Raw genomic sequence first — 22788 nt, 5'->3', positions numbered from 1 at the left:
TGGCTTCAACTTAGTGGTGCAGAGTTGCCTTTGATACCATTTCTGGCAAGGTGTTGTTTCTGCCTAGCATGGTCAGTTTGTACTAAAGGAAGTCATAGACCAGCAACATTACACAGCAGTTACTCATCACCGTCAAGACATAAATGGAAGGGCACTGCTTTACTATGAAGATGGACCAGCTCGCACAAACCATTATATTTACTACACAGCCTCAACTTACCCACCACACTGTAATTCTGAAGATGAAGGTAAGATGCCAGTAGCGACTCAGGAAGAACGCATTAATACCCACAAGACAGATTGTAGCCGCCATCACACACCTGGTACCTGCAAAAAGACAAACACCATCAGAGAGGCTGAAGTGCTTCTTTAAAGCAAGAACCACGGCCAAGAATGTATGTGTGACTCGGTGAACTTCCCAGGTTCTCTTGCTTTGAACACTCCTCATTTGGGAAGCAGAGGAAGGAATCTACACAAACCCTAAACTCATTTGTACAATGCAGCTTCTTTAATCACACCCTTCGATCCTGCAAACGGTCAGGAGGATAATAAGAAACAACCTTGTCATCACACATAAGCGCTGGAATATGGAAAATAAAACCCATAAAAGAACATTTGCTGGATTGTAAAGCAGAATGTCAACTGCATGTCCACAATATCATCCCACTAACACGGCGTGGTACGAATTTTTGTTTTCAAATACCATAAAACTAAACCAAATGGTCATAAAAAGCTAAACTTGTCAAAACGACACAGTTGTCTCCCTCCATAATACCTAATCCACTTAATTTAGCATGATGTCATGGACTGAAGGGGCAAATTCCTCGATACCCATGAAACTCGCAACCTGGCTTTGGAGCAATTTCCTTCAGCCCAACTTTTCTCTCAGGAGTGTCTGTGAGGATCAAAGAGGCAGCGGAGGAGTATATATTAGTGGCCACCATAGGACATTGGACTACACTTCCCATTACCCTCAGCCTATACACCCAGCAGTAAAGGATGATATGTGTCAGGGTACAATGTCCACATTTCCATCTCTGATTTATACCTTAGTCAATGTCCTGGAAGAACTGCCCAGAATTCAGGTATCATAAAGCAAATTATAAACAACCAATAGTTAAAAAAAATGGGTTCAAGGCAGCCAGTCCAAACCAAAAGGAAAAACATTTACAGTGAGTGGAGAAATGTAAGCAAGACAGCAACCAGACAGCTCTCTTGGAACAAAAGATGGGTGCACCTGCAGGGACAGTCTTCCCCGGGGCTTCTGCTAATGGTACTTTTGGCATGGGGGGATCCCCAGATGTGCCAAAAAAGTTCCGTGGATGCTGTGGATGGCTCAAAAGCTAAACACATGCATCCTAGAACAAATCAGCCTTGAGCTCTCCCAAGAAGCCAAGATGACTAAATGTAGACTCCCATACTTTAGCCATATTACGAGAAGACATGACTCACTAGAAAAGATAATAATACTTAGTAGGAGACAGAAGGGAAAAAGGAAGACCACATTCCAATGGATAGACCCCACCAAGATAGTCAAAGCCTTGAATTTGCAAGACCTGAGCAGGGCTAATGATGATGGGGCAGAATTCAAAACGATCTTAACAGGCTAGAGAGATGGGACAAAACTAACAAAATGAAGTTCAACTGGGACAAATGCAAGATACTCCACTTAGGCGGAAAAAATGAAATGCAAAGATACAGAATTGGGGATGAATGGCTCAACAGCAGTACATGTGAAAAAGATCTTGGAGTCCTCGTGGACAAGTTAAACATGAGCCAACAATGTGATGCGGTTGCAAAAGAAGCCAATGGGATTTTGGCCTGCATAAATAGCAGTATAGTGTCTAGATCCAGGTAAGTCATGCTATCCCTCTATTCTGCCTTGGTTAGACCACACCTAGAATACTGTGTCCAATTCTGGGCACCACAATTGAAGAGAGATGTTGATAAGCTGGAATGTGTCCAGGGGAGGGCAACTAAAATGATCAAGGGTCTGGAGAACAAGCCCTATGAGGAGCGGCTTAAAGAGCTGGGCATGTTTAGCCTGCAGAAGAGAAGGCTGAGAGGAGACACAATGGCCATATGTGAGAGGAAGTCATAGAGAGGAGGGAGCAAGCTTGTTTTCTGCTTCTCTGGAGACTAGGATGCAGAACAATGGCTTCAAACTACAAGGAGATTCCACCTGAACATTAGGAAGAACTTCCTGACTGTGAGAGTTGTTCAGCAGTGGAACTCTCTGTCCCAGAGTGTGGTGGAGGCTCCTTCTTTGGAGTCTTTTAAACAGAGGATGGATGGCCATCTGTCAGGGGTGCTTTGAATGTGATTTTCCTGCTTCTTGGCAGGGGGTTGGACTGGATGGCCCATGAGTTCTCTTCCAACTAGGATTCTATGACTCTTGGTCATCATATGGGCTGTTCTAAATTACAACAACAAATTGCCAAATGACAGCTAGCAGGAAGTGGTTAGTTAGCAACTAGATTTTATGCCATTTGATCTAGAAACGTGATTCGTCCACACCATTCTACGCTGTGAGTAGAGAGAGAGAGAGAGTACCTCCCAAAATGCTAATTTCCTGGTTCTCATTTTTGCTGAAATAATGTTTGGATGACTTGGGTGAGAAGTAATTATATTCTGAGGGTTTCCACCCTCCCCAAAGGCTTCCTGGGAAGTGCCCCTGTCACAGCTGTGATTCCTTCTCCATCTTACGCAAAGGCTGAGTTTGCAAATGGTTTGGAGGCCTGGTAACACCCCTCAAAATAACTGAACTTTTCTCAGAGGACACCAGTTGTTGACCTCTGCCCTCTTCTGTTCTTTTCAGGAAATGGAGGAGGCCTGCACAGAAAGGAAGGCCTATTTCAACATTATAATGGCATGTGTCCTTATTTTCCCTCCAGCAACTGCAACCAAGGGTTATCCACTCTGTTTTTGTTGATGTTTGCTCACATCTTGCAGGCTTAAAGAGAACATATTCTGTAGGATTCTTGGGGGAGATCAGAGGAGATGTAAACAAGACAAACAGATCCTCAAAAGTTGTCTTACATGAGATAATGCTTCTAGAACATGGCCACGCAGACCAAAAAACTCACAGCAACCCAGTGATTCTGACCATGAAAGCCTTCAACAACACATTGTCCATACTTTCTTTGTAGATCTTCCCTTTGTCTATCAGGATTCACCTTGGAATACCTGTTCCTCCCTCTTGATTTGCAGGAGGCTGTTTTGGGATGTCAGAACTGAGCACCCAACTTCACTATTAGTATACACAACTGTCCTGAACAACAGCTCGTTTTCCAGTAGTCATCTTCCCATGTGATGCCCTGACACAGAAAGAGCGTTGGCTGCATGCTGGGGTGCATTCAATTTGTACATGCTATAATCCTGGCAGTGAGAAGATTGGTGCATTTTTGGATGTTGGAAAAGGATATATTCTTCAAGCCACCCACTGACTTCTGGAAACTACATGAATCTTATTTGGGTTTTTTTAAGATAAGGAATACTCGGATGTGATTTTGCCAGTTCCTTCCTCTGAAATATAGATGACAGCATCAGGTTTGTTGATGATCTCCCATCCAAGTACTAACCAGGGCTGATTTTACTTAGCTTCCAGGAGCTGATGTCTTTAGGTATGTTAAGCCTGTCCTAGTACAATCACCGTAGTTCTCTGCAGTGCACAGCTGGGTCTTCAGGAGTTACTGGAAAAGGCTCTCACAAGGTTTTGAAAAGAACAATGCAGGAAAAGCAGAAAGGTCGTGCCTGGAAACTCTTTAGGAATTTCATCCGCAGCATTAAACCCAGCCTGCATTTCCCTCCCTCTTTCAGCCGCACAAATCCTGACCGTCAGTAACCCCATGTGTGCATGCGCTTGATTTACAGCCCTCCAGCCTTGATGTGAAGCCAATGAAGTTTTCATTAATTTTTTAAAACAGCAGATTTGTTTTCTTTGGCTAAAACTGACCAGAAGTAAATGGGGAAACAAGACGATCAGTCTATTGCTTCCCTTTGTTAGAGAGAAGAAGATGAAAGGAAGTTCAAGAGACAAAGAGACGGCATCTTGTTTTCATCTATCTATCTATCTATCTATTTATCTATCTATCTTCAGATGATCAATGAAACTGTTTGGAGTTTGGATGTGAACACTAGGAAATGTATTGCTGCCACATACTAAATGATGAGCCAGAGCCTGGACCAATCTGTCTATAGGAAAAAGGAAAAAAAAGACCCTTAAGTAATTCCAAACTCCAGGGGAAAAAAATTAATAATTACAGTGGAACTTCCTGCCTTGGAAGTTCCTTAAAACTTTTAAACAGAGACTGGATGGCCATCTGTCAGGGGTGCATTGATTATGCTTTTCCCGAATTGCAGGGTTTTGGACTAGATGACCCATGTGGTTTCTTCCAACTGAACTTAGAATGAGGCTCTATTCTAAGAAAGGAGAAGAGTTGTTGTTTTTTTATTTGTGCACTTTCCCTAAAGACCATTTGTTCTACATTTGATCTCTTTGGTCAGTTAATTATGAATGATTATATACTCAGATATGGAAACATACATTGGTAATCCAGTTTCTGAATCTAGATTATATGCTTTGAACTGGATTATATGGCAGTGTAAGGTAAAGGTAGTCCCGTGACATTAAGTCCAGTCATGTCTGACTCTGGGGTGTGGTGCTCATCTCCATTTCTAAGCCGAAGAGCCAGCGTTGTCTGTAGACACCTCCAAGGTCATGTGGCCAGCATGACTGCACGGAGTGCCGTTACCTTCCCGCCGGAGCGGTACCTATTGATCTACTCACATTTGCATGTTTTCGAACTGCTAGGTTGGCAGAAGCTAGGGCTGACAGCGGAAGCTCATGCCGCTCCCCGGAATCGAACCTGCGACCTTTCGATCAACAAGCTCAGCAGCTCAGTGCTTTAACCCACTGCGCCACCGGGGGCTCCGGTGTGTAGACTCATATAATCCAGTTCAAAGCAGATAATATAAATTCAGAAAAACTGGATTATATGGCAGTATACATCTAGCCTGAGAGGAAGGCAAAGAGAAGTTCCCTCTGTACCAAGAAACACTGACTTTTGGCCTTAGTGTCATCATAAATTGGAAACAACTGTGGGTGAGCAGATGGAGACTACTAGATGGCATAAGTTCTGTATCAGAAACTAGAGCTGATGTGGTCTATCCAATGCAATTTTCTGAATCAGCACCCAGATAACCAAACTGAATCTAAAGTTGACCAAAATCAGATTCATAACTCTTTTGGTACGAATATTGGAGAGTAGTCCCTGGTCAAAGTGGTCCCTGCTCAAAAAAAGGTTGGGAACCACTGGTCTAGACTTTAAACTATGTCCAGCAGTGGTGGATTTCCAAACAGTTGTCTGGGTGCCATTATTCCTCTATTCTATTTATAGACCATTTCATTATTTTAGTATAATATTTTATCTCCATTCACCAAGACTGTGAATTCCTCAAGAGCCAATCGGCTAAATAAGGTACCATTCTGTTCCCAAGTTATTTTCTGCCTGCCATGAGAAAGAATGTGTGCACCCAAGAAAAACATTTGGAAAAGAGCTCTCGATCCAGTTTGAACAGACCTTATGTCCGTATGGACAGGCATTAAAGCTTAGCAGTTCTTTACCGTTTAAAGAAAACCATGTCAGAGTTCGCAATAAAGAAGGGTGCGTGTGCAAACATTATGTAAAAAGGTAAAGAACCATTATGGCTACCTGAGTCTCAATTATGTGTGTGTGGAGGGTGGTGGTGGTAATTATCATACTTTGCTATGGAGAGTATATGGCTGGAGTTGCATTTTAAAAAATGTACCTGTCCTGACTTACCTACAACAAATTCAACTAAAGGACAAACCTACAGAACCTCTCTTGTTCATAATTTAGGGACTGCATCAGTAAATGAATTCAGAGAACAGGGGCAAGGAGAATAAAGAAATTCAATCCTCCCTTTAGACTTGCTTCTCTGGAGGCAAAAAGGCATTAATTCCTGCTACACCTACACCTATTTTAACCCATTTTATTTGCAAGAGAGGTTTATAACATGTGCACAAAACTGCAAAACTCCAAACTTCACCAACATGTATTGGGGCTGCCTATCTTTGTAAAGAGTTTGAAGGAAGTGTCTTTTGGAATGGAGATGCCTTTAGGAAAAGAAATGCTTAGTAACCCATTGAGTATAACATGTCTCAGGCACTGGACTAAAAACCAAAACCAAATTCCAAGCAGGAGATGAGTGTAGTTGTAACAAAACCTTCCATCCATGAAGAGAAGGAAAAGCAGGAGATGTGGGGATTTGGAAAAAGGCACCATGATGTAATGGATTGACTGGAAAGGCATGTGTCGGCAGATGATTGGCAGAGTATGCCGGGAGCCAGAATTCTCTAGTTTGCTGCTGAGAGAAATGGTTTTAACTGCCACTTTCACCTCGGAGAGTGAAGAGAGCGCTGACTTTAAATAGCCAGGAAGGAAATGGCTGCCAACTCTGAAGCCTGATCATTTCTAAGGCATGAAGCATATTTTAAAGACTTTTAAAAAGACTGTTTATTCCCTCTGTTCTCTGTAAAAATTCAGAGAGACTGCTGTATATATTGTTGCTCTGTTTGATCTTTTCAACTGAAGTAAAGTTACTATTACTTGTTACACAAATCTGAGTGACATATTATTATACTGCAGGGCAGGGGTCCACAAACTTTTTAAGCAGAGGGCCAGGTCACAGTCCCTCAAACTATTGGAGGGCCGGATTATAATTAAAAAAATAAAACATGAATTCCTGTGCATGCTGCACATATCTTATTTGTAGTGTAATAAACATTTAAAAACAATACAGTAATTAAAATGAGGAACAATGTTAACAAATATAAAGTTATTAGTATTTCAATGGGAAATGTGGGCCTGCTTTTGGCTGATGAGATAGGATTGTTGTTGTTGTTATGTGCTTTCAAGTAGTTTCAGACTTAGGTTGACCCTGAGCGAGGGCCAGGTAAATGACCTCGGAGGGCCACATCCGGCCCCCCGGGCCTTATTTTGAGGACCCCTGCTGCAGGGTATATTTTGGTTCAGAAACAGTGGTAAAGCTTCTATTTATTTACATCTACAACCTCCAACAGGAGAGTGGAAGAAGGAGAGAAGAAAAGAAAGAGGGAACTTGGGGGTGGGGGGGAGAGGAGAGATTTGTTCTCCCTCTAGCATTAACCTGGAGCATTTTGTAAACCGTGTTCGTCATCCACTTACACAGTATTCAGCAGAACTGACGGGACTTCCAGCCCTGAGAAGTAGCCTCTGAGGGAGGGAGCCAGCGCATCTGGGGAGAAAATAAAAAGGGGGGGAAGACAACAACTACAAATGAGAGACATGAAGGAGAAATAGCCAGAGCATTTCAGAGCAGAATTCTACACTTTTTCAGACCCAGGATTCCCTTTTGATCCCAGACATCAATTTAGAACCAATCTTTACCTGTTATGTTATACATATCTGTAATTGGAAATGTATATTCTACTTTCTTGTAGCTAGTCCAGATTACAAAAACAATACATCACCAGTAAAAAGAATACATACACATACATAACAAGGCAGAAGACAGGAATAATCTTTAATTAATAGTACAAATAAGCCAGAGAACCAGCTTGGTGTAGCAGTTTCAGCACTGGAATACCATGATTTTAATCCCTGCTTGGTCATGGAAACCTTTTGTGTAACGATGGACAAGTCTCACTTCATCTGTCTCAGAAAAAGGAAATAGGCAACCCTCTTCTAACAAGTTCAAACAAGAAAATCCTCCATTAGATGGATCTACACTGCCATATAATTCTTGTAGTGTGTTTATACTCTGTTTTATTATGTTATTGCTACTACTTTATTGGCTTATTATGTTATTGTATAAGCATTTTTAATTGATATCGTTGTGTGTCATGTATATATTTTATTTTGCTTTATTGTAATTGCTTGGGCTTGGCCCCATGTTAGCCGCCCCAAGTCCCTTTGGGGAGATGGAGGTGGGGTACAAATAAAGTTGTTGTTGTTGTTGCTATTATTATTATTATTATTAATAATAATAATAATAATACATAATCCAGTTTCTGAATCCAGATTATCTGCTTTGAACTGGATTATATGGCAGTGTAGGTTCATATAATCCAGTTTAAAGAAGACAATCTGGATTCAGAAACTGTATTATATGGCAGTGCAGATCCAGTCATAGGGTTTAGGGTTGTTACAAGACATATAGCAACAGCAACAACAATGAACCAACATATTATAAAGAGCAATCTCCAACATCATTCAAAGCTTCCCCAATTCTCCCACAATTCAGACTCCCAATAGGGCTATTTAAATACTTCACATTTTTAGAAACCTATATTTCTCACTGTTTAGAAGCAGTTCTAAAACAACCTGATCTACAATAATTACTTTTCGAGTGAATTATGAACAAATCCACCGGGAGCAGAACTAAAAGCGAAGACGATCTGTCCCAGTTCAACTGATCTTGTTTGTCACTGCTATATAACTGAATTTACAAATACCAGTCTGACACACAGAATTTGCATAGACAAGTTTGCGCTTATCACATTCCCAAGGAGCACATTTGAGGGCGCAAATTCAAACCTAGTCAATTAAAATATGGTACAAAACATTTTTTTAAATGTTCCAATTATAGGAAAGAGGTATTCTACCCTTCCCACATTGACCTATTTTCCTATGATTGAAAAACAAAAGTAAGCAGCACTATATACAAGTTTGTTCTGAATCTGATAAGGATGCAATTAAATCACTGCAAAATTGAATTTACTGAAATGATTATGAGAACCTAACAAATGAGTGTGCAAAACATTTCAGCTTTTGCTTTGTTCAGATGGCCAAAAGAAACTGCCACCTTGGATATAGCTCATTTTTCACAATCACCCTTCACATTTGCGGTTTTGATTATTCATGGATTTGTTCCCTCTAGCAGTCTCTTGGTCCTCCAGTGCTGTTCCATGGTCAGCCTCCAGAGGATATCAACCAGAGTCATGATGGAAGCTAAAACCCCTTCTACAATTCCATATAAAATCCAGATTATCTTCTTTGAAGTGGATTATATGGCAGTGTAGACTCATCTAATCCAGTTCAAAGTGGATAATCTGGAATATTTGCTTTGATAATCCGGATTATACAGCGGTGTAGATCCAGCCTAAGTATAATTGCTAGTCCCAAGTAGAGATAATCTTCTGGATCAATTGCTGAATTGTTAAGTCACATGTAAAACCCAGGATTCAGTGGGTCTGTTCAAATAACATGACAACTCACATTAAATCCAAAGGAAATTTGTAGCATTGCCATTAGAGTCTCGCTTATCCAACCTTGGCTCATCCAGCGTTCTGTATTATCTGATGCAGTCTGCCTCCCGCCAAGATCCACAGCTGTTTCAATACATTGCAATGTTTTGGTGCTAAATTCATATATACAGTTAATTACGAAATAATGTTACCATGTATTGAACTGCTTTCTCTCTCAATTTATGATAAAACATGATGTTTGGTGCTTAATTTGAAAAATCATAACATAATTTGACATTTAATAGGCTTCTCCTTAATCTCTCCTTATTATCCAACATTTTTGCTTTTCCAACGTGAGAGTCTACTGTAGTTATAACTGGGAGAGACAACAACAAATTAATTATGCAGCTATACCACTTGCAAAGGGGGCAGCTTTTGCAATAAAATACACTCTCTCTGAGTCAACATAAGCAGAATACAGAAGTAAATTTGTTCTGATCTAGGCCAACCTCCATCCTTTAGATGCTCCAAGAAGCACACACCCCAGCCCTACTTATTATTTAGACTTTTCCCTAGAAGTGAAACCAATGAGCTCACCTGAATGGATGTAAGCATTGCATCATGTGAGGAAGCAATGAAGATGAAACAAGGCTTCCTGGATGTTTCTGACAAGTGGCAGCAGCAATACTGCTATGTTAAAAATAGCAAGCCAAATTTTGCTACTCCAAAAGCATATCTCTCTCTTGCATGCACACGCAAACATCTTCCCTTCCAGAAGAGAACTTTTTGACAAATATACATTTACAAACTGAGCATTCACACTTCCAAAATTATCAATTGTGTGTGAATATGTATGATTGCAAAAAAAAACAAAACATTAAACCAAAACAGATGTTTGTTTTCATCCACATTACTCTAGTTATTATGGAGCCCCCCGTGGCACAGTGCGTTAAGTCCTTGTGCTGGCAGGACTGAAGACAGGTTCGAATCCGGAGAGAGTGCGGATGAGCTCCCTCTGTCAGCTCCAGCTCCCCATGCGGGACATAAGTGAAGCCTCCCACAAGGATGGTAAAATAACATCTGGGCATCCCCAATGTCCTTGCAGACAGCAAATTCTCTCACAACAGAAGCGATTTACAATTTCTCAAGTCGCTCCTGACCCCCCCCCCAAAAAAAAACCCCACACACACACACAAAAACACCCCACAACAAAACTCTGGTTATTAACAATGTCATCTGGCCCATCTACTTAATTCTTCCTTCTATGATGATCTGTCTATTTTAAGAACTGTAGTTTTTAAAAATAATTCCTAAAAACAGTTATACAATCACATCAGTATTAAGCTTCAACTTTTCCCCAACCTGGTAACTCCTGGATAAGCTGGAGTGCCACTAACATCATCTTCAACCAGAAAATATCTGAAAGACATCAGACTGGGGAAGGTGAGACTAACCTTTTCAACAGTGTGCAAAGTTTGCACAGTTATGGACAAGAACTCCAAATGTGAAATTAGAAATTGCTGGGATTCAGGAAATGATCTGCTGCTGTGAAAGTCTTGGTTAGTGAGTGCAAGATGAAAACACAATCCTGCTGAAAACACAACCACAAGACCCCAAGCAGAGAGACAGCTGGAGGAAAGAGCTCCTCTGTTCCTGCCCTCCAGGGTCAATGCCTGGGCAGCCTCCGCATCGCGTTTCCCTGCCGGCTCTTTTCCAGGCAGCAGCCCTCCAACTTGGAGAGAGCAGCTGTCCCCCTCTGAGGTCACTGGGCAGATGAGGGGAACCTACACCAGGCACGGGAAGGGGGAATTAATGCTGCTAAATGACCTTTCATGATCCCCTCTGCCTCAACCCAGAAATTCTAAGTGTGGAAGGGAAATGCACACAGTCGGCATGATCACCACACACTCAACACTTAGGAGGCACAATGGGATACATCCCATGGGCTCCAGGCTCAATTTCTATGAGCTTAGGAATGGGAGCCCCAATGGGAGCCCCACATCAGACAAAGTAAGAGCACTTCCGATGGGCCTATATGGGGCTCAATTTCTGCAGCGAATGGAAATGGAGCCCACAGCGCATTCTTCTCAGGTGTTACCCAAATGGGGAGAAGATGGGGAAAGGCACACATGGGACACATGGGATGGCTAGCCATCCACAAAAACAGGAGGGAACAGCTCCCTCCACTTTCCCCTGCCTGTCTGATAAGATCTAAACCAGTGGTGGTTCTCAACCTGTGGGTCCCGAGGTGTTTTGGCCTACAACTCCCAGAAATCCCAGCCCGTTTAACAGCTGTTAGGATTTCTGGGAGTTGAAGGCCAAAACATCTGGGGACCCACAGGTTGAGAACCATTGGTCTAAAGTTAGAAGAGGCAGAGTCAAAATATTTTGAGGAAAGCTGCTATCATCTCAGTCATAGTTTAGTGAGACAGAAGAGGATACACTGTTCTTTTGCCAGATACAGAGCTAACCATTATTTCCTCTGGTGAGTCAAATCCACATCACACTTTAATCTCAGACACACTATGGCTGAGATTCTACAGCAGTGTGCGGCTCCTACATCTATCAGGTACCATAACTAGTAGCTGCTGCTTACCAGAGATGGGATGCGTGATTCAGCAGGTCCTAGATGTGGTCCAAGCAACAGCTGGGCTGAGCTGGGGAGGGACAGAAATGAGAGTGCATCCTCCCTTTCCTTTACCCAGAAACCTAGAGCAGCATTTAGCCTCCTGATGGCTCAGTTAATGTAATTTTATTGGTATCTATTTTTATTTTGAAATTTACCAGTAGCTGCTGCATTTCCCACTCTCGGGTTATACTCAAGTCAATACATTTCCCCAGTTTTTTGTGGTAAATTAGGTGCCTCGGCTGATATTCAAGTTGGCTTATACTTGAGTATATACGGTAAAACCAACAAATAAATAAACAAGGTGTCAGCGTGTGATTAGTAGTGGTGGCTTTGAAAAGCTCTCTGGAGAACTGATAACATGTAATAAAAGCAACACAATGAATGCAATATACCACCCAAGCAGTCAAAGAGATGGCGCAACCTCAGTCTACAAGATAAAGAAAAGCAAAATGTAAGGCACTCTGAATGTTATTGGACATTCAGAAAAACAGAGTCAAGATTTGTGTATGTGTAAAAAGACGCCAATGATGTTGCTAGATAAGCACGTTGAAGAAGAATATTCTGGAGGAGGCAGCATTCTGTTCTCTTTTGGATCATGGGAGCCTTTCTTTACTAAAACCAACCTTACACTGCTCTTATTCTTATTTTTCCCACTCGCTACAGGAAAAAAACACAACGCTATGTCATCATGACCTTCATATATAACCTTTGTTTTCTTTTTCTATTACAATCATGTCAAGTGGCCCTCAAAGTAGAAGGCAGGCAGAGGCCAGATGGCAGCAGAAAGATACAACGGCTGGCTGGAGAAAGAAAATGATGTTGAAACTCCTTTATGAAGTTGTAGTTGACAGTTTTGCAGCTCAGCAGTGCAGCCTAAGCAATCAACTAGTTTAGGCCAGGGCTTCTTAAACCTTTTCCACTGGCAATCCCTTTCCACTTGAGAAATGTTTATGTGACCCCAAGGATACAGGTATATAAAATAGATACAAAAACCAAACATATATTGTCAGCATTTGCAAGGCTTGCTAAACAGGCTGATGTTCTTTTTTTGTGGAGTGCAGATGAAGCATTTTCCACAGAATTCGCTGTAAACACTGCACTTTGTTGCTAACAGATTTGTGTAAACTGGCAGCATTCAGAAACTTTATACTTTATACATTGAACTAAAAGGACTCAATTTGGTGTCTGGACTAACAGTTTAAGAAGCAGTGGTTTAAAACCAATAGGTTTTGTCCTACAGGGGAGCAAATGCACCACAATGACAACCTAAAAATAACACTGGGGTTTTTATTTAAACTTAGGACAACCTTAATGGGGCCTCTGGTGGTGCAGCGGATTAAACCGCTGAGCTGTTGAACTTGTTGACCGAAAGGTTGGCAGTTCAAATCGGGGGAGTGAGGTGAGCTCCTGCTGTTAGCCCCAGCTTCTGCCAACTTAGCAGTTCGAAAACATGCAAATGTGAGTAGATCAACAGGTACCGCTTCTGCAGGAAGATAACGGCGCTCCATGCGGCCACATGACTTTGGAAGTGTCTACGGACAACGTTGGTGCTTCGGCTCAGAAATGGAGATGAGCATCACCCCCCCAGAGTCAGACATGACTAGAATTAATGTCAAGAAGGAGAGTCCACAATATTCCAATGCAATCTTTTCCACAATCAAAATGCTCTTACAGTCAAGGCATTGTTTGTAATGCTTAGATGAAATCACTTTTCTTATGGTTTGAATCCCATGGTTCATGCCTCAAAGCATGGTTCAAAGCAGCAGAAAACAAGCCTGCTCCATCTTCTCTTATTATTTGACAAGCAATTAAGGCTCTGTACCCACATATTCTGTATCTACAGATTCAACTATGCACAGTATGAAAATATTCAGGAAAAAATAAAAACAAACAAACTTCAGTTTGCCATGTATATATGGGATGCCATTTTACCACACCACAGTATATACTGGGATCTGAGCATCCATGGATGTGTTATCCATAGGAGGTCCTGGGAGCAAACCACAGTGGATACCAAGGGTTAATTATAGTCCTACTGTGTATTGCTGTAGTGCACACTATATCCTTTATCTTGTCAGGAGATTTTATGGCAGAAAATGTCATCTATGTTTTGCTTAATTAGCACTGTGAGAATGGGAGTTACTGGAAACCTGTATTTTCAGAGAGCCAACTCCTGATAATCCAGGCATCCTAGTAGGACAAGCAGGACTAATATGGGTACTTTAGTGCCAAATCCCAAAATACACACAATAGGAACCTAATTCACATTTTAATAATAATAATACTGCAAAGACTCTGGCACAAGCCAGTAAAGGTGGTCCCAGTAGTGATCGGCACACTGGGTGCAGTGCCTAAAGACCTTGGCCTGCACTTAAACACAATCGGCGCTGACAGAATTACTATCAGCCAGCTGCAGAAAGCCACCTTACTGGGATCTGCAAGCATTATTCGCCGATACATCACACAGTCCTAGACACTTGGGAAGTGTCCGACGTGTTATCCAATTCAACAGCCAGCAGAGTGTCTGCTGTGGACTCATTTTATTGTGTTTCAAATAATTATAATAATAATTTATTTATTTGTATTCCGCTCTATCTCCCCAAGGGGACTCAGGGCAGATTCCAGCATATACAGACACAAAAGCAAACATTCAATGCGTAGAAATATAGGTTGCTTACCTGTAACCGTATTTCTTTGAGTGTCAATCTGTGAAATTCGCACCTATGGGGTTTTCCTGTGCGCCTGCGCAGCAATCCGGAACATTCTAGAGTTTTAATCAATTTTTTAATGATTATTTTAAGAATATATGTAAGCCCCGCCCATCCCCCGCCCCCCCCAGTATATATGCCGCCAAATGCGGCTTGGCCGGTAGTTCCCCGGCGCTAAACAGCAGCCAGGTTAGAGGCATGACAAGTGGGGAGGACGGGCGGGTTGTGCGAATTTCACAGATTGACACTCAAAGAAATACGGTTACAGGTAAGCAACCTATATTTCCTTGTCGTGTCATCTGTGAAATGCGCACCTATGGGTGACTTAGCAAGCTACTGGCCTGGAGGCGGGTCATGCCACACAGGAAAAGAGAACAGCTCTGCCAAAGGCGGCGTCCTTTTTCACTTGTATGTCCAACTTGTAGTGAGAAGGAAAAATAGATGGTGTAGACCAGGTAGCTGCTTTGCAGATCTGTTCACGAGACACTCATCGCCAAAAAGCCTGGGAGGTGGACACAGAGCAAGTTGAATGGGCCACCAGGTGAGTAGGTGGATCTTTGCCTGTCAATTGGTAGGCTAGGCGGAATGTTGAGACACTCCAAGGGGCTGACCCCTGAGAGGTAACAGGGTAGCCTAATTTGTCTTTCCTGTATTTTAAAAAGAGCTTAGGGGATTTTCTATATGTAGATGTCCTATGGAAATAAAAGGAGAGAGCTCTTTTGACATCTAAGGAGTGAAGGGCAGTTTCAAGGGGAGATGATGGGTTAAGAAAAAAGGCTGGGAGAGTTATGTCTTGTGACATATGAAAAAAGGAGACTACTTTCGGGAGAAAGGTAACATCGTTACGGAGAACAACTTTGTCCTCGTGAAACCTAATATAAGGTGGGTCAGACCGGAAGGCTGTAAGCTCGCTAACCCTCCTGGTGGAAGTGACGGCCACCAGGAATGCCGTCTTCCATGAAAGGTGAGAATACGATTGGAGGCCATGGGTTCAAAAGGTGGTTTGATAGTTGTGACAAACTTAATTACAGACTCCACTGGGGGGAGGGAAAGGAGGTAGGAGGGTGGATGTTTTTATAACCTTTGAGAAACAATTGAATTAAGTGGTTTTGAAAAAGGGACGGTAAACCCAATTTCCTTCTAAACAATGAGATGGCTGATAGGTAACATTTTAGAGAGGAGAGTGAGGAGCACTTATCAGAGAGGTGGACTAGAAAATCTAATATCATGGGTATTCGGCCTGTGTTTGGTTCATGCCCAGATGTTTCTGTGAATGGCTTGAAGAGGGACCATTTATAGTTATAGGACTTTTTGGTTGCTGATTTGTGGGCAGCGAGGAGTATACGTGATACTTCCTTGGATTGGTTTAATGCGGTCTGATCATCCACGCCGTCATGCGGAGGGATTGGAGGTCTGGGTGAAGTACCAGTCCGTTCTCTACAGTGAGAAGGTCCGGAGTTGGTTTGAAGTGGAGAAACTCCCTGTTGGAGATTTGGAGGAGTGGTGCAAACCAGTGTTGCCGGGGCCACCAAGGGGTGATTAGCATGCAATCCGAGTTGTCCTGGATTATTTTGGCTATGACTGGGGATAGGAGAGGGGGGGGGAGGTAGAGTAGACCTGGAGTCTAGTGGAATAGGAAGATTTGTCCGAGACAGCCTGGGGGTGCATGGGGGCGGAGTCTTGTGCAGTAAAAGGGCAGTGATTGTTTAGTGGTGATGTAAAGAGATCTATCTTGGGTTTGCCCCATTGAGTGTGATGGTTTGAATTGTTTGGGGTGGAGGTGCCACTCGTGATTGTTTTTGGATGATCTGCTCAGGGAGTCTGGTAGTGTATTGACCTGTCCTGGGAGGTGAATGGTCGTGAGAAGGACATTTCTCTGAATGCACCACCCCATAAGCGTGTCGAAATGCAGAGTAGTGTTTGTGAGCGTGTTCCCTCTTGTTTGTTGATATAATATTTGACCGCAGTGTTGTCAGTTACAATTTGGGCCATGCGGTTGGATATAATGCGGGTGAAAGCATGAAGAGCTTCTCCACCGCCATCAGCTCGAGGGTATTGATGTGGAAAATGGCGGTCCTGAGGGGACCAATGGACACTAACTTCGAAGTCCTTGAGTGAGTTGGAAGCCTGAGTTGGAAGCGGCTGTTGTGAGGGACATAGAAGGACGGGGTTGAATGAATGGCATCCCCGATTGAACATTGTAGTCTTTTGTCCACCATGATAGGGACTGGAGGACACTGTGTGGGGAGTGTAGGACCCGGGACTGGGGGTCGCAGAGAGGATCAAATGTTTTGGGACCTCATCCAAAAAAAGGGGTGTATGGAGTGACGTTGGTAGTAAAAGACATGTGGCCAAGGATAGACTGGATGGCCCAAGCGGAGGAGCTTGGGAGCGTTGGAGGTTGAAGATGGCTCATTGTAGGTTGGAGAGGCAGTCTCCTGGGGGCGAAGGCTCTCTGCATCCTGGAGTCTATGACAGCTCGTATGAATTGGATGTGTTGTGTTGGGCAGAGAAGAGATTTTTCTTGGTTTATGGCCAGGCCAAGGTCCTTGTGATAAGCGAAATGGAAGAGAATTGAATGGAAAATTGTTATGTTGAACTGTAAAAGTTAGGAATCTGAGGTGTGATTGTCTATTTGTGATGCGAAAGTAAGCATCCTTGCTAGGCAAGACTCCTCTGGATTGAAGGGGAGTATGTTGGGAAGAGTGACCATGCGGAATTTACGTGGTGTTTCCCAAGGTCGAAAATGGGACGTAGTCCTCCATCTCTTTTGTCTACTAGAAAGTAGCGAGAGAAGAAACAAGAGGTGGCTTCATGTGATGGTATGGGGAAAATAGCTCCTTTGTGAAGTAGAGAGTTAATTTCTTTCCAGATGGTATGGAAGGGTTGGGTGAGGAAGATGTTTCCTACAGGGGTGTAAGTATCAAATTATATAGCATATCCCCCGTCAATTATGTCCAGGACCCAGGTGTCTGTAGTAATAGGCTGTCAAGCCGGTAGGAAGTAATGTAGTCTGTCTAAATATGTAAGTGGTTGAGTTGGAGTGGGGAAGGGGGTGGTTAACGTTATAGTAAAAATGATGTTTATTGTTGTTAGTGGGTCTGATACCACAGTACTGACCTCTGGAGGGAAGAAGGGGTCGTGTCAAAGTTGTAGAGGGGGCATATGGTGTTTGCCATCCTCTATAGAAGGAAGTGTTGAAAGGTCTGTTGTAGTATTGGGGACGGTAATAATAAGAGCCCCAGCGTTGGCGTTGGTAGGTGTATGGCTGCTGGCCATACTTGCAGACTATTTGTTTCATCTTGTGTTAGTGTTGTAGTTGTGAGTCAGTTTCAGGATTAAAGAGTCCTGCTTCATCCATTGGGAAGTCTCCAATAAGTGTGTATTGAGATAGGGAAAAAATAGCAGTTTGAAACCAGGCATGGCGACGAAAGGCCACTGAGCCTGCTATGAGTTTGACTGAGGTGTCAGCTGTGTGCTTTGCAAGGTCTTTTGAAGGCCAGATAACAGGAGAGCTTCCTGTTTAAAGGCTTTAGCCAAAGGTTGTTCAGATGGAGATAGTAAATCTAGATAAGGAGAGGTTCTGTTCCATAGAAAAGTTTATAGACACTCATATAGGCTCCATAATGGGCTATGCATGCAAAAAGGCATGCTGAGGAATAAATATTTTATTTATTTGTTTATTTGCCATGGAGTGCAATTTTTTCTTTTTCTTTTCTTTTTTCTTTATTAGGAGGGAAAGTCTGGTTTTTCTGTATAGGCTTTGGTTGAGCATCAGTTAGTATAGAGTTTGCTTGGGCATCTTAGATAGCCATGAAGCTGAAGAGAGATCAATACAATAAAAAAAATTAAATTTTATTTCATTATTATTATTATTTTTGTTCCTTTAGGAGTTGCTGGAACCATAGGCACAGCAGCTCCTGTATTCTTAAAAATTTTGAGAAGATAGGGCAAGGTGGGCAACACAGTGGTGGGGGATGTGGGGGTTTGTTGCTCAATAGAGGAGAGACATGGGTCTGCAATTGTATCTGATGGTTCTAGTGCAGAAAGGTTGAGGGCTCTGGCAAGTCTTATTAGGAGGGCTGAGAATTTTTGAAATCCTCTTAACTGTTGGGGAGAGGGGTCAGGGTCTGGGAGGGGATCCTGAATAAATGGCTGAGGTTGTGGTTCAGTTTGTTCTTCTGGAGGATGAGAGAGTGTGGCAGTAGGAGGTGCATGTGGGGGCTGTGGTATTTATCCGGTGGATGAGCATTGAAGCCTTTGTTGTGATATATAGTGATCAGGGGAGAGAGAATGAGCCCTCTTGGGAGGAGGGATGGGGGAAGTTTTAAACAGAGGCTGGATGGCCATCTGTCAGGGGTGATTTGAATGTAATATTACATTTGAATGTAATATTCCTGCTTCTTGGCAGGGGGTTGGACTGGATGGCCCATGAGGTCCCTTCCAACTCTTTGATTCTATGATTCTATGGGGGATGGTTTGGCAAAGGAGAGGGAGAGCAATAGCGGTGCCGGGAGGGCTGTGCTGATGAAATGGGATGGATGGAGGGAGGAGTCTCCCGCGGTACCGGGGACTCTGGCAAGTCTGGGAAAAGCGGTGGGGAGGGCTGAGGCAGGAAGGGGAGGGGGGGGGAAATGGGGGAATCGGCTGTAGGCTGAGTTTCTAGCTCAAGATGAGGAGCCAAGAGTTCAAGGGGGAGGAGGGGGGAGGGATCCTCCATTTGGAGGATAGTTGGGGGAGGCTCCTGTAACTGGAGTATGGAACCGGGAAAACTGGGGCATCGGTTCCAGTGCAGGGGGACTCAAGGGCTGAGTGCCAGTGAGTTGCCATCCCTTTTTTTGATTTATTTGCTTTTTCCTTGATTTAGCACACCTCACGGTTCCAGTGCAGGGGGACTCAAGGGCTGTGTGCCAGTGAGTTGCCATCCTTTTTTTTGATTTATTTGCTTTTTCCTTTGATTTAGCACACCTCATGGTTTGTTTGAGGGTTTGTTTTTTTCTCTCTCTCTTTCTTTCTTCCAGCGGCTGGCTCCGCTAGGGAAGCACTTGCCGTAGTTGAGTCACGCCTATCCCCAGCATGTGGGGAGGGAGGCTGAAAAGGCTCTTGCAAAGGGGAGGACTGGGTGAGGAAGGGAGCCGTTTGCAGCAGCAAAGCACATTCATACAGGAGGGCTTTAGCAGAGTCTCTCCCAAGTTTTGAGTCTCTCCCAAACAAAAGGAGGCATTTAGTATGCCTATCAGCCTCCGGGAGATTACCTCCACAGGCTGAGCAGTTTCTTTCTTTCTTTTTAAATAAAATAAAGGGAAGATATTCTAGCCTGAAAAGAGTCGTCAGCCGGTCCGTGGTCGGAGTGGAGAAGGTAGGCAATAGAGGAAGAACAGTCCAATAGGTGAAATAAGTCAGAGAAGAAGTTCGTAGATGCTGCAAGTTTAGCGCGGAAAAAGGAACTACCGGCCAAGCCGCATTTGGCGGCATATATACTGGGGGGGGCGGGGGATGGGCGGGGCTTACATATATTCTTAAAATAATCATTAAAAAATTGATTAAAACTCTAGAATGTTCCGGATTGCTGCGCAGGCGCACAGGAAAACCCCATAGGTGCGCATTTCACAGATGACACGACAAGGAAACAACAAAACACAGATACACAGATAGAGCCTTTCTGGTTCTAGAGGGTGGTGCTCATCTCAATTTCTAAGCTGAAGAGCCTGCGTTGTCCGTTAATGCCTCCTGGGTTATGTGGCTGGCATGACTGCATGTAGTGCTGTTACCTTCCCGCAGAAGCCACATCTATTGATCTACTCACATTTGCATGTTTTCTAACTGCTAGGTTGGCAGAAGCTGGGGCTAACGGTGGGAGCTCACCTCATCCCACAGATTCGAACCATCAAGCTTCCAGTCAGCACGTTCAGCAGCTCAGCAGTTTAACCTGTTATGCCACAACTGTCCCTTTTATCAGATTATGGCTTGTTGGCTTTGGATATCAGAAAAGGATGTGCAACTTGCGTTCAAGGCGAACCTTTCTGTTCCTGGGATTAGCAACACATGGCCAGACCATCCAGCCTATTAGCAACTGTCCATCACACCCCAGTGCCCTTTAATGGAAGCTTTGCTACAGCTTTGACAAAACTGGCTTTGACTTAGTCCAAGAAACATGTAATGAGCTCAAAACCTCTAGGTTGATAGTGCTTCTTGCCCACATAAAATTGCTTGGCATGCATGTATTAGCATAAGGAGTGGAAGGGAGTCCATAGCTAGAAAACTCATTGCAGTTCTGTTTTTATTTCCAGAAAGGTCCCTAAAAGCATCTCTGGACTGATGTGTGTCAAAGTTGTGGCATTTATGTAGGATATTCCCATAGTTAGGGCAACACGCTGGCAGAATTAAGGGAGGGCCTTCTCTATCGTGGTACAGGTTGGTGCCTACATCACTGAATGCATCACCACTATAGAATTAATGCAGTCTGACACTACTTTAGTTGCCATGAGTTAATGTTAGAGTCCTAAGAGTTGTAGTTTGATGCGGCACCATAGCACTGAACTATGGGATTAATTCAACAGTGCAGAGCAAAGGTATCCAAGCATTTTCACCAAGGGCCACATCAGTCTTATGGTTGCATTCAAATGACAGTTTGTAGTTGTAAGACTGTATAAATGTAACTGCATTGGTCTGGTATTGAAAGCCTCACAAGCCACATAATGATGTGGTAGGCCAGATTCAGCTCACAATGCACGCCTTCGACACATGTACTGTTGATGTGCCCTCTATCATTCTGCCACAAAGCATCAACATGGTGTTTTGCAAAAGTCCAATTTTAAAGAGAGCCACACATATGTGCGGCTTTCAACTGTTAGAGACATATTTTAACTGGTTTTAACTTTTCTTCTTTTATTTGATTATTTGTGTAATATGTTTTTATTCTTTGAAATTATTTTTACTATTTACATTGTTTTAAATTGATTGTGCTGATTTTATATACCCCACCTTGAGATCTTTAAAGAGATAACAATATAGAAATATCTAAACCAATAACAAACTGATGCCACTAACAGTAGGATGGGATCCCAACCTGTCCCCTTGCTGTCAACAGAGAAGTGGGTTAACCCGTATGTACTTCATTCACTTCCCCTACTGATTGAGAACAGCAGGATAAAAAAATGAGATTATACATTCTGAGAAACAATTTCCCCTCGAAGTTTTCAATGCTATTAAATGCCATCTGTTTTCCTATTGTCTTAACTCAGTGATTTCCTACCCTTTTTGACCAGAGACGACTCTCCAACATCAGTACCAAAAGGGTTACAAATCGGATTTTGGTCAATTTTAGATTTGGTTTGGTTTTTTGGGGTGCCAATTCTAAAAATTGCATTGGATAGACCACATCAGCTCTAGTTTCGGATATAGAACATAAGCCATCCAGTAGTCACCATCTGCTTACCCACACAAAACCATATTTAATAAGCCTCAGCACTGTAAGAAGATGTCACGAGACCAGTTGCTCTCGTTGCAAAGGTGTAGGCCGCGAACCATATTTTAGTTCTTGCGGACCAATGGTGGTCAACGGACAACAGGTTGGGAACCACTGACTTAACTATATGATAAGAGATAAGAGATGAGATGTCACTAGGTCCAGCCCAGACAGCTTCCTTCTTGGATGTTATTACCTTTCCTGAGCGTAGTGAAAGGCAACTTTAAAAAAAACTACTTTTATCTCCAATCAGTAACTGAAGCGCAGAGTAAGGTGCCTTATTCAACCCCAGAGAGAGGCTGTCTTTCTCTGTCTTTAGGACTGAGGGCCATTCCAGACAGGCCCTATACCCCAGGATCTGATCCAAGGTGTTCTGCTTTAAACTTGATTATATCTGGGATAAATAGATAACCTGGGATCAGATTCTGGGATATAGGGCCTATCTGGAGGGGCCCTGGGTTTACACTGGGCAGGTTACTCCAATGTGTATCTGCCCTGGAGCAGCCGTGCTGAATCTGACACTAGTATCCAGATATTCTCAGACCTCCGCTGGGATGTCACTTCATCCTCCGTGTCACCGCCACCACTCCCAAATGGCCAAAGCTGCATGTGAGTGCTTGATTGTCTCCTGTCTTGTCTTCTGTCAGAATGGGAATCTCTAGTGATACAAACTCAAGATTCCTTGGGATGCAACCACGGCAGCTGAAGGTGAACCATACTACTGAAGTGTGAA

At 43.1% G+C, this 22788-nt stretch overlaps 1 protein-coding gene across 1 annotated transcript in view; it reads right to left on the bottom strand.

Annotated features, from left to right (window-relative positions):
- Positions 1–224: 224 nt before the first annotated feature.
- RBPMS (RNA binding protein, mRNA processing factor) overlaps positions 225–22788 on the bottom strand; it is a 108062-nt gene continuing 85498 nt past the window's right edge. The window contains exons 7-8 of the mRNA XM_060763812.2: positions 7230–7299; positions 225–327 (exon numbers count right to left, since the gene is read on the bottom strand). Coding sequence (XP_060619795.1) covers positions 7237–7299 — 63 coding nt within the window. The 3' untranslated portion in view covers positions 225–327; positions 7230–7236. The remainder of the gene's footprint in view (positions 328–7229; positions 7300–22788) is intronic.

This window comes from Anolis sagrei, chromosome 2 (genome assembly GCF_037176765.1).
Source record: "Anolis sagrei isolate rAnoSag1 chromosome 2, rAnoSag1.mat, whole genome shotgun sequence".
Lineage (NCBI taxonomy): Eukaryota > Metazoa > Chordata > Lepidosauria > Squamata > Dactyloidae > Anolis > Anolis sagrei.
This window is presented reverse-complemented; position numbering and strand designations above follow the sequence as displayed.